General features: G+C 39.0%; 1 protein-coding gene across 3 annotated transcripts in view; it reads right to left on the bottom strand.

Annotated features, from left to right (window-relative positions):
• Positions 1-13,222, bottom strand: part of MCCC1 (methylcrotonyl-CoA carboxylase subunit 1) — a 57,364-nt gene that overhangs the window by 38,811 nt on the left and 5,331 nt on the right. For 2 of the 3 annotated variants that reach the window (XM_006936244.4, XR_006585216.1), the window contains exons 3-7: positions 12,905-13,044; positions 9,421-9,516; positions 5,510-5,631; positions 4,821-4,968; positions 4,611-4,732 (exon numbers count right to left, since the gene is read on the bottom strand). In XM_006936244.4, coding sequence (XP_006936306.1) covers positions 4,611-4,732; positions 4,821-4,968; positions 5,510-5,631; positions 9,421-9,516; positions 12,905-13,044 — 628 coding nt within the window. The remainder of the gene's footprint in view (positions 1-4,610; positions 4,733-4,820; positions 4,969-5,509; positions 5,632-9,420; positions 9,517-12,904; positions 13,045-13,222) is intronic. The other variant, XM_003991888.6, reaches the window with a different exon arrangement.

Below are 13,222 nucleotides of genomic sequence, written 5' to 3'. Positions count from 1 at the left end.
AAAATTTGTTAATTTTGGAACATTTCTGGTCATTATCACTGCAAATATTTCTCTTGCTTTCTTTCTTCCCCTTGTAGTGTTCAAATAATACACATGTTACTTCTTTTAAAATTGTCCCACACAGTCATTAGACATTATGTTCTGTTTGTTTTCATTCTTATTTCTCTTTGCATTTCTATTTGGGAAGTTTCCACTGACATATGTTCAAGGTTGCTGATTCTTTCCTCAGCTGTGTCCGGTCTACTAAGGAGTCCATCAAATGTATTCTTATTTCTGTTCCAGTGTTTTTGATTCCTAGCATTTTCTTTTGACTATTCTCTTAGAGTGCCTGTCTCTCTGCTTACAGTTCCCAAATGTTCTTGCATGTGGTCTGCTCAGTCCATTAGAGCCCTTAACATATTAATCAGTTACTTTAACCTCTATATCTGATAATTCCAGAATTTGTGGTTCTGGTGTTTGCTTTGTCTCCTCGCACCATGCTTTTTCTTGCCTTTTAGCATGCCTTGTAATTTTTTTTTGTTAAAAGCCATACATGAGGTATCACATAATGATTAATAAGGCAAACAGACTTTTAATGCAAGGTTTAATGTTAACCTAGCTAGGAGACTGGGTTTAATGTCTGCAGTAGCTGTAGGTACCAAAGGCTTGTATCCTCTAGGGTCCTTGTTTTGTTTTGTTTCTCCTGTTGTCTTTGACTATGAACTCTTCTTAAATAGAGCCTGTGCCTTGGAGTTCTTGCAGTTCTAACCCCATTATTATACTGGGGCCCTGGTGACATGGTAGAAGGGCGCAGGGGAGAGAAAGGATTCTGTAACCTAATGATTAAATCTCAGGATTTTATTTTCTATCTATCTATCTATCTATCTATCTATCTATCTATCTATCTATCTATCTTAAATCTCAGTCTTTTACTGGGCCTGTATCCTTGTATACTACAGGCGACTATGCTCATGAACACACCATCCTCTTTCTTTCTCTTTCTTTTTTTCTTTCTTTCCTTCTTTCTTTCTTTTTCTTTGTATCTATCTATCTATCTTTAGAGTAAGCTCTACACCCAACATGGAACCTGAACTCACGACGCCAAGATCAAGAGTCCCACGCTTCACTTACTGAGCCAGCCAGGAGCCCCCGATTAGTGTTTCTTAGCATTTTTTTTTCTTTCTTTACATAAAATAGGAAAGCTGGAAAGGGGTGAGGGTTGGCTAACTGCCCTTCTCACAGGACAGAAAAGGTGCTGGTAAAACTTCCCCTGCAGAGCTGGCCTTTCTTAGGGAGAACAGATCACTCTGGGCCTATTTCAAATGGTTACAATTCTCCTCTCTCTGTCCCCACGCAGGAGGGAATTTTTCCTGGATTCTCACTGTGAGAACCTGGTGGTGTTCTTGGAGGGAAAACTCATGAAAATTCGGGGTTCCCCTAACACTGGACCTTGAGGAGTTTCTCACTATCAAGCTAGTCAACACCCAGAATCCCCACAGAAGTGTTCCTATCAGTTTATGGGTGCAGTGGCTTCTGCTCTGGGCAAGCGGACCTTGCCTGTGATTCGCTGTATTCGTGCACCATCCAGATTTCAGGGTGGTGGTCTGCCCTGCGGCCCCAGCTCTCTGGTGTGTCTAAAATTCACTGACTCTCATTTTGTTCAGATTTTTACTTGCTTTTCGGATGCGGGTGACAACTTCCAAACTCTTTACGTGTTGGAATTGAGTGGTTTGCTTTTCAAATTCCAACTGTAAAATTTTACTTCTATTGACACTCCCTTTTCTTTTAGCTGCTTCCAGGAAAGGGGCACTGTAGCAAGGACTCCAGGTTTTGAAAGGAACACACACCAGCAGCACAACACAGCTTTTTTCCGAGTTCTCAGAAGTTGCAAATACTTACTCCTTTCGCTGCTTATAAGAGAAACTAATTGAGGACCTGTGTTCTGTTATGATTTCTGTAGTCTTTGGATCGCTTTTGTTATTTTCCTTTTTCTAACTAATCCTTTGCTGTGCTGCTTTATCTAACGTAGAGATCCTGCAGCACAGTGTGTAAGAACCAGGAGGCGCACCAAATCTCAGCTCTTCCAATTCAGCCACTGCTGGGATCTGGCTACATAGACAGAGACAGCTGGAGTCGACCAAGAACGCCTTGGTATTTTCTAAGAGTTCTATAGTTTTTATTTTCCTAGCTACATTTTTAACCCATCTAGAATATATATTGAATATAAAATGAGAAAGGAACCTGATTTCTTTTTTATCTTCCAAAATAGTACACTTTGAAGATTGTTTTCTATCCCAGCCTTTCAGATAAGCTCAACAGTTCTGAGCAGATTTATAAAACATCTTGATATCTACTTTCCTCAGTTATAAGCACCACCTTGACAATCTTCCGGGACTCCATTAACTCAACAGCTAATTATTTAGTAATTAATTAATCAATTACTATAATTAATTGTTATATAGTACGATAGTATAATTACCATGACATTAAAATATTACTAGAAAATTCAGAATAAATACATACAGAAATACTATTACTCATATTAGGAGAATGAGATTATGAGTGACTGTTTTCTATCATCTGTATTTTCCATGTTTGTAATGTGGAAATTTATATTTGTTTATAATAATATATATAATAATATAATAAGTATAAATATAGTAATATTTATATTACTTCTATATTATAAAAAAATATTATTATTGATGCCTGTCATGAAGAAAGTAGCATGCCAGGTGATATATAGGGGAAAACAAAAAGGAACATACTACCACGTCGTTGATTCCCAAGAGCTTCCAAGCTATTGGGGAAACAAATTACAATGTGAGGTAATATACAGCTAACATTTCACATGCAAAGAATTTACATCTTGGAAAAATGTTATTGAGTTATGGTCACTGGAATAGCTAGCTGATGGCTCCACGGCAATTCTAACTCAAGAGCATGTCAATTTGGATAGTCAGCCTATTCTCCTTTGAAATGTGTTGTGAAAGGGAGCCCTCAGTTGACCCTGGAATTTCCTCCAGTTTTGCCTCACTTTCCACTAACAGGTGGCATATGACGCACTCTCCTAATCAATTGGCCTATTTTAAAACTCACTTTTGTTTTTACTATCAAACTCTAAATGAATTTAGCTTAGCATGCCATGCTCAGGGTCAATTCGCAGTTTTGTAGCACTTGAAACAAAAACAATTTGGGGGCCATCTTTAAGAAGAATACAAAGTTAGGTATAAGATCTTAGAAGAGGCTCAGACAAGGGAAGGGCCTGAAGCTTCAGGGTATATTACCTTCAAGATAAATCCCTCTCCTTTCACATAGTTCCCAAGTGAATTATTCTTTATTTTTATAATTATTTTTTTTCAACGTTTTTTATTTATTTTTGGGACAGAGAGAGACAGAGCATGAACGGGGGAGGGGAAGAGAGAGAGGGAGGCACAGAATCGGAAACAGGCTCCAGGCTCCGAGCCATCAGCCCAGAGCCCGACGTGAATTATTCTTTATAGAGTCACTTAACCAACAGGTTTTATATACATATATATAATTACCACAAAATCTATGAAACGAGAAGCTTTTATAGTCAGTATCTTATTTTAAGCAATACATATGAAAGTAAAATTCCAGAAAATAAAAAAATTAGAAATTCACGTGGCATTTGTTATAGCAGTACCTAGAGAAGCAGTTTAGTGCAGTGTCTTAGAGTGTGAATTCTGAATTCAAATCCCAGCTTCACCACTTCCCAACTGGGAGACCTCAAGCAAGTCATATGACCACTCTGTTCCTCAGTGTCCTCACCTGCAAAATAGGAATAGGCCTACCCACAGGATTGTTGCAGGAATTAGATCAGAATTAGGACGGTAAGATTATGGTAAGTGAAATATAAGGGTGAGGTGTTAGTATTATTACTTGTTAACATATCACTTACAATTCAATTTAGGTATCTATTTCTGAAAATCTCAATGGATGCTTATAGAGTTCTATAAGATAAAACTTAATTTTTTATAAGAATTTAAAAAAAAATTTTAATGTTTATTTTTGAGAGAGAGACAGAGACAGAGAGAGAAGCAGAGAGAGGGAGACACAGAATCCAAAGCAGGCTCCAGGCTCTGAGCTGTCAGTACAGAACCCTACGCGGGACTCGAACTCACAAACCATGAGATCATGACCTGAGCCGAAGTTGGACACTTAACTGGTGAGTCACCCAGGTGCCCCCCCCTTTTTTTTATTTTGAAAAAAACCCTAAGCTCCATCAATAAGAAATTGACTGAATAAATTAATGGTACATCAATATCATGGAACTATTAAGCCCAATAAAAAGAATAAGGCAGACCTATATTTACTGACAGAAAGATGGCTATGATGTAATATTAGCATATAATACTATGTAAGGTTCTACTCACTGCACTTCTGTATGTAGTTTGTACTCTGTGAGTATATGTATGTGTATTTCTATTCACTTAGAAAATACCTGGAGGGATGCATACCATACTACACTAAGTGGTTACATCAGGGGGTGGGATTGGGGAATTTAATGTACTTATGTACTACTAGAACTTTACATTTCATATAGTTTGCCTACATTTCTTTTAAAGTTTAATTTTAAAAATCTGACTCAGAAAAAAAGCCAAACCCACCTTGGCGTGTCCACAAACTTCTCAATCAGCATAGCATCATCATTGAAAGACTTCTTAGCTTCTCTCCGTGCTGATTCTAACTGCTCTTGAAATTCTTCTTCAGATCTAACGATCCTCATTCCCTAAGAGGGCAAGATAGTTAAGACCGCAAACTAAATAAAACAGAGAAGACTATCCTGAAATGAAAAGCATGAGCACGCACAATCTTACTTTTCCTCCTCCACCACGGACGGCTTTAATCATGACAGGATAACCTATTCTCCCCGCATGCTCCCTCAGACACTGATCCGACTGGTCCTCTCCATGATATCCCTCCACAACAGGCACTCCGGCAGCAGCCATTATGGATTTGGATGTGCTTTCGAATAAAAGAGAGGAGGTGCCTCAATTCTGCGAATTATTTCATACAAGAGAAGAACAAAACAGCCCAATCTACAAAATACAAGGGAACTTTTTAAATAAAATATCCCAGAGGTAAAAAAAAAAAAAAGACTGCAGTCTGAGACAACAAATATTAACACAAATATTAAAATATTAGTTTTCTTGTGATAACTACGAATCCAGTTTTTCATGTGATAGTTCATCCCACCTTGTTTTTAATTCCCCAAACTTGGGGGAGAGGGGAAAGTGGGTGATGGGCATGGAGGAGGGCACTTGTTGGGATGAGCACTGGGTGTTGTATGGAAACCAATTTGACAATATATTTAAAAAAAAAAATTCCCCAAACTAATCCAGATATTGATTAGAAACGCTAATGAATTGAACATTTCCGTAACTCACTGGAGTGGCAGATAAACCACATAAGCCTATAACAACAAACATGGATTACCATATCTATTATAGGTACACCATTTCAATTGACCTTTCTATGGTTATATTTAAAAGATATAAACTCATACCTCTTTATACCCATGTCTCTAATTGCAGATGAAGGAGGACCTATAAAAATAATTCCTTCTTGTTTGCAGAGTTCGGCAAATTCCATGTTTTCTGAAAGAAAACCATATCCTGGATGGATAGCCTAGAAGTGAGAATGGAAGGACAAACTTAGCACTGTGATGCAGGTGACGTCATATTTCTGAGGAAGCCTCTCCCTACACGGGTGATAGGTACACTATGGGTACTATCAGGATCTGTTTCCAAAGACATATCTGAAATGTTCATACTAAAGTTCTGAAGACTTACCTGAACCAGAAAAATCTATACTTCTTTTTACTGTGAATATATACACAACATAAAATTTACCATTTTAACCACTTTTAAGCGTACAGTTCATTGGCATTAATGGACGTTCATAATGCTGTGCAACCGTCACCACTATCCGTTTCCAGAATGTTGCCATCACCCAAACGGAGACTCTGTACCCATTAAATATTAATTCCACAGTCCCTGATAACCTCTATTTTACTTTCTGTCTCTGTGAATACCCAATCGAGGCATCTAATATAAATGGAATTGTACAATATTTGTCTTTTTGTGTACAGCTTATTTCATTTAGCATTATGTTTTCAAGTTCTTCCATGTTGTTGCATGTGTCAGAATTCCATTCCTTTTCATGGCTGGGTAATATTACTGCATATTCCACAGTTTTTTTTACACATTCATCTTTTGATGGATGTGTGGATTGTTTCTACCTTTTGCTTTTGTGACTAACACTGCTGTGAACATTGGTGTACAAGTACCTGTTTGAGTCGCTGCTTTAAATTCTTTTAGGTATTTAAGTGAAATTGTTGATCATATAGAAGAACCTGTATTTTATTTTTTACATGCTTTTAAAAATTTGTTTATTTTGAGACAGAGTGTGAGCATGAGCAGGGGAGGGGCAGACAGAGAATCCCAAGCAGGCTCTGCACTGTCAGTTCGTGGGGCTTGAACCCATGAAACACAAGATCATGACCCAAGCCAAAATCAAGAGGTATTATCAGTCTTTTTGATTTTAGCCTTTCTATTGTGTATGCAGTAATACTGCATTCTTCTTTTTATTTTTTTTTGTGACACTGCATTCTTAAAACATCTTCATTGACATGTAATTAAACTTAGCCAATCTAATGATTTTTATTATTCAGAATTGTGCAATCATTACCATAGTCTGTTACTAAGATCTAATAATGTAACTTTCCATTACCCTAAAAAGAAACTCCATGCCTGTTAGCAGTTATCTTCCACTCCTTACATATGTCCAGGCCTATGGAGCCACTAATCCACTTTGTTTCTAGAGGTCTGCTTATTTTGGACATTCCGTATAAATGGAATCACATAATACATACAGTCTTCAGTGACTGGCTTCTTTCACTGAACACAACATTTTCAAGGTTCATACATTTTTTAGCATGTATCAGCACATCACTCCTTTTCATTGGTGATTTTAGGTTTATCTTTTTGCATATAAATATCCAATTGTTCCAGCACAATCTGTTGAAAAGACTATATTTTCCACTGAATTACTTTACCGCCTTTGTTAAAAAATGAATTGACCATATATGTGTGAGTTTATTTGGGGAGTTCCTATTTGGCTGCACTGACTATATTTACTCTTCTGATAGCATACTGTCTTGGTTACTGTAGCTTTATAATGCATTCTGAAATCTGAGAGTCTACAAATTTATTGTCTTTTCAAGATTCTTTTAACTATATACTAGACCTTTGGGCTATTTTAGGACCAGCTTGTCAATATCGACCAAAAAAAAGCCAACTGGGATTTTGATAAAGGCTGCCTTAAATTTACAGACCAATCTGGAAAGAACTGCCATCGTAACATATTGATTCTTCCAATGATACATCTATCCATTTATTTAGAACTTCTTTTCTTGCAGCAACATGTTATAGTTTTTATACATAGGCCTTCAACTGATTTTGCTAACTGATTTTTACTAATGTTATTGTGAATATAACTGTTCCCTTAATTTCATTTTCAAGGTGAGGTGTTGCTAGCCTCCTCTCTTTTGAACAGATACTTAATTCAAGAGAACTCTGATGAACTAGATAAATATTCTTTCTCTATAACTAAAAAGAAAGGCAGCTGTTTCCTTACAAAAATAAAGTCCAACCACACATTATGGGAATGGCCTCAAGAAGTTTTAGCTGATTTATATTAAGAACAATTTAATATATCCAGATCACAGAATTCTTGAGCATTTGAATATATCGGAAAGGAAAACTCAACAACACTACTGTAACCAGGGAGCTTATTTCTCTAGCCATCAGGTATGTATGTATTTAGCCGCCAATTCACTCTAGTGGATCACAGGATTGTAAGCCTGTTAACGTCGTTCATTCCATAGTACTAACATGCCTTTACCAGTAAAGATACAAACTGTTGTCTCCTACCCTTAAATCTCTGCCAAAATAATTTATTCCATGCTTTTAGTTTGTAACCTTTCTGCTGCGCTTGTTCAAACGTATGTACAGATCCAAAGTTGTTGCTGTTGGCTCTATCTTCAAGCAGAAATGAGATATGTTCTTCCCATGGTGGAGAGAACAAGTCATACTCTTTATTTTTTTCACTTACTTTTGTTTAACGTTTATTTATTTTGAGAGAGAGAGCAAATGGGAGAGGGGCAGAGAGAGAGAGAGAGAGAGGGAGACACAGAATCCCAAGCAGGCTCCGCACCATCAGTGCAGAGCCCGATGTAGGGCTTGAACTCACAAACCGTGAGATAATGACCTGAGCCAAAATGAAGAGTTGGATGCCTAGCCAACTGAGTCACCCAGGCACCCCTCATTTATTATTTTTTAATAGGTTCCACACCCAGTGTGGTGCCCAATGTGGGACTTGAACTCACGACCCCGAGATCAAGACCTGAGCTGAGATTAAGAGTTGGATGCTTAACCAAGTAAGCCACTCAGGTGTCTGAAGCCTGAAATTTCTGAGAAAATACTATCTTCCCTTTTCTCAAAATGCAGGGCAACGAAGTTCTACTGCTCAGCCTCGTCTGATATAGGGCTAGAAGTCGGGAGACTCTTGTTTAATCCTGTCTCATTCAATGATAAATTTTGCTTTCAAAGCACCTGGGGATCTTTTTTTTTTTTTTTTTTTTTATGAAATTTATTGACAAATTGGTTTCCATATGGGGATCTTAATAAAAATGCAAAGTATGCATAAAAATGTAAACTATAGTGGCTTGGGGTGAGGCCTAAGAGTCTGCATTTCTATAGTGTTCCCAAACAATGCCATGGAACATGCTCTGATTAGCGAGACTAGATGATTTTGGATATCATGTAACCTTCTGTGCATTAGATTTTACATTTGTAAAATGGAGGTAATAATACTATGTCATATATGTTCAAACACGTGATAAACATATGAAGTGCTATTTCTGTTATAGTGCTTGCATTCCTAAGGAAATATATAAAGTCCATGTATTAGTATCATCTTTGTACATTCCTAGGGGTTTTTTACTCCAAGAGATAACTAAAAAGTTTAGAAACAAACATATTTTAAATACCTGTGTGTATAAATTAATGCCTAAGTTATTCAGTCTAGGAACTGATTCTAAAGAAGAGAACACTGGGGTGCCTGGGTGGCTCAGTTGGTTAAGTGTCCGACTCTTGATTTCAGCTCAGGTCATGATCTCACTGTTGGTGAGTTTGAGCCCTGCATGGGGCTTTGTGCTGACAGCTGTGGAGCCTGCTTGGGATTCTCTCCAACCCCCTCCCCGCCCCTCCCTCGCTCACGCTCTCTCTCTCAAAATAAAATAAATAAACTTTAGGGAAAAAAAAAAAAAGAAGTGAACCGGATGCAGTGTTATCAGCCCCACCTTTGCCCCCATCCATCCCGCCAGTCTAAGCCAGACCGGCATGATCTTATTACCTGAGCAGCAGAGATCTTGGCCACTTGAATGATTTTCTCCATAGAAAGGTAGCTCTGCTGGGAGGGAGCGGGGCCAATAGAATATGCTTCATCTGCCTGTTGAGGAATATTACATGCTTACACGGCTAGCACACACTAGTACATGACAGAACTGCTTCAGGGTCATCTGATTATTATAAATAAAAAGGGTGGCTCCCCAAGAACAATGCAAGAAATAAGAAACAGAAGGACCAGCTCATGTCTATGTTATAAAAATAAGCCAGTTTGGAATCTCTGCAAGAAGAGGATGCCCAAACTTGATTTTTATGTATAAACACTAGATAGAGTGAAATAAAATGTCTTTAGGATAAAAAGCAACAGGCATTAACCACAGTATCATCATTAGTAACAATAATAACTTTAAATGTATCTAATGCCAAAACTTTGCCAATCTGCCAAGACACAAAACATAGGAGAGTTGTATACAGCAAGAAATAAAATTATGAAGTTTACTGAAGTTTATATAATTATTTAGGCAGGATGATAATGCTCTTTCTATCCATTTGTGAACTACTTTATACCGTCCTTTAAAACTTTCACATAATCACAGCATCCCTTGAAGCAGACAAGACGGAAAACATCATTCATTTATTCAAAGACTTACTGAATGTCGACCAGGTGCCATGCTTTGAGGTGGGAGCTGCCTGTACAAGAGTAAACAATGTCCCTGTCTAGAGGGAGACAGACATCAAACACACATTCATATATTTAATGACAACTGTGAGAAAGGTCATGAAGGAAAAACAAAGGACACAATGCAGGCGAAGAGGAAGACTGATCAGGCCTAAGGGTGCTCAAGGAAAGACTGGGAAGGAAGATCAGCGGCTCCCCCAGGATGACCAGGGCTTGGCCAGGCAAATGGGTGCAGGATGTGGAGTTGAGAACAGGAATGGAGATGGGGGCAAGCCTCCCAAACAGAGCAAACAACATATATGAAGGTCCTGGGGTGGGAAGAAACTTGGCCCGTTTGAGGGACTGACAGAGAAGCTTGGGTGGTTGGAGCCCAGTGCACAAGGGGTCAGGGACCAGAGATGTGTCTGGACAGACCAGGGAGCACAGATTTCAGAGGGCCTCACGGGAGGTTAAAGCTTTGGATTTTCTCCTAAGGTGACACATTTTTTTGGTTGTCATTTTTTGTTTTTAAACTTTAATTCCACAAAACACAAATCCATTCTCCTTCTAAAAAACGTGAATAGGGGCACCTGGGTGGCTCAGTCCGTTGGGCATCAGACTTTGGCTCAGGTCATGATCTCGCGGTCCGTGAGTTCGAGCCCCACGTCAGGCTCTGCGCTGATGGCTCAGACCCTGGAGCCTGCTTCGGATTCTGTGTCTCCCTCTCTCTCTGCCCCTCCCCTACTTTCTCTCTTTCTCTCTCTCTCTATCTCTAAAAAAAAAAAATTAAAAAAAAATTAAAATAATGTGAATAATAATACAAAGGCAAAGGGGTCTTTTGGCACCACCTTCTCCCTCACTTCAAAACTCCTCCAGATAAAACCACTATGATCTTTGGGACATATTTTTTCCATATCCATATTCCTATTTATTTATATATATTTACATAAACACATAGTTTTAGTTTTTGTTTTTAGTTTTTACACAAACAGGATCAAACTCCTGTAATTGTTGTTTTCATTAACAGTAGGTCTTGGGAGCTCTTTCCTTGCTAGTGCACGTATGTCTACCTCATTTTTTATAACAATGGCATAAGGTTCCACAGTATGGAGGTACCAAAGTTCATTTAATCACGTACATCTGAACAGACATTTAGGTCATAATGGCAAAAAACTGGATGCTGGCAGCATTCCTATACATGCCTCTGCTTGCACATGCATGTGAACATGTCTCTGGACAGAGATCTAGAGGTATGTTTGCAAGGCTGGGTGAAGGATGTAACATTTTAATAGCTCCTGGTTGATCATCCCTTGAACTGGTGTCACCAACACACATCTCCATCAATGTACCAATTTCTAACCACATTAACCAACACTGAATATTATCCGTCTTTTAAATTCTTGCTAGTCCGGTAGATGATAAAAAGGCTTAAGTTATTTAAAGCAGAGGAGTAACATCAAAAATCTGATTTTAGGCAATCAGTCTGGATGAAACAGAACATACCGTGGGAGAGGTCAAGATGAAAGTAGGGAGACCACTTAGGAGGCTACCACATCGGGCCGGTGAGGGTGATGCCAGCTACGACTTAAGGTGCTGGTGGCAGAGGGCAGAAAGAAGCGGAAAGAAGTGTTTGGGAAACAGAATAAACAGCACTTGGTGACTGTCTAGATGGGGGAGGGGAAGGATGTAGAGTGGCAGGAAGACAGAGGATGTTCAAATACTCCCAGATCTCTGGCATTATGGTTTTTAGGGGCAATGGTGGTGTCATCTGCTGAGGGAGGGAAGTGTGCAGGAAAAGCAGCTTCACCACAGATCAAAGTCATGAGTTCCACGTCAGGCATATTAGTTTGGTACCTGTCACATATCCACGTGGAGACGTCAAGTGGGCAGCTGGGTATACCTGTATCACACTCAAAATGAAGTCTGGGCTAGAAACAGAAATTCGGAAGTCTTTAGCAAAGCCATGGGAGCAGACGAAGTAGAGTGACAGAATACAGTGCGAAAAGAAGATGGAAGATCCTTGAAAAGGTAAGAGGAGGACTCCAGAGCACAGGAAGACAAGTGGCCTTGAACGGGACAAGGACAGACACAGACGCAGTGAAGAGATTCTGCGGCAGGAAGCGCAGTTCTGCTTTCCCTGTGAATCAAGATCATCTGCTGAGAATAGGTGGGTGGAGGGAGAGTCACCAGCTAGAATGGCACAAAGCAGGCTTGAGATGGTCAACACACAGAATGAGAGAGAAAAGTGCCCAGAGAGCGGAGGCTGGTTGCCATGAATTTGTCGCTGCTCAATCTTGCTGTGGGCGTAAAGAAGGCCAGTAGTTGAATTCACCCATGGTTGGCTCTGTCTGGTGAATAATAGCTAGTAACAACTGGTAGCACTTACAGACCTCAGGGAAATGGGATCCTTTCAGTTATAATTTTACAGTTAAGCCAAGGCTCAGAAACATCAGATGACTTGTCAAAGATCCCCTGGCCAGTATGTGGTAGTTGCTAAGACTGGGATCTGGATCCTTATGTACATCAGGGACCTGGATACGTGCCACTCAAAGTATGATCTGTGACCACACTCTGTGAACTGTTTTAACCAACCCTTGATAAGACAGGACCTTGCTGGTAAGTCAACCAAACACAGCAAAACACACTGTTCAGTTCAACTGGTGTTATGTTTGGAAAATGTATCCCAACAGGGATAATTAGTGAGCAGTGTGAACTTACCCACTTACGTCCTATTAACACTAGCAAACATAAAATGTCAACATAAAGGAGTAAAATACCAACATAATAAACAAATACAATCACAAAATTTGACTTCCGGTTTTTAACAACATACCATGTCTACATGCATGGAATTCTTGTCGGCCTCACTATAAACGGCCACGGACTGTATTCCCATTTTTTTGGCTGTTCGTATCACCCTGCAGGCAATTTCTCCTCTGTTTGCAATGAGGACCTTGGCAATGTTTCGTCCTGCTTAAAACACCATGAAAATCATACACAAATGTTACTGGAGAACAAAGAATGAGAAAGCAAAATAAAGACTCCATTATATTAATCAGCTGATAAACATTTGTTTTGGTAAAATTAGCATAACAGAGTCTCAAATAGTCATTTTAACTAATATTAGTGCATTTCCTTTCACTGAAATTCA

Source organism: Felis catus, chromosome C2 (assembly GCF_018350175.1).
Source record: "Felis catus isolate Fca126 chromosome C2, F.catus_Fca126_mat1.0, whole genome shotgun sequence".
Lineage (NCBI taxonomy): Eukaryota > Metazoa > Chordata > Mammalia > Carnivora > Felidae > Felis > Felis catus.
This window is presented reverse-complemented; position numbering and strand designations above follow the sequence as displayed.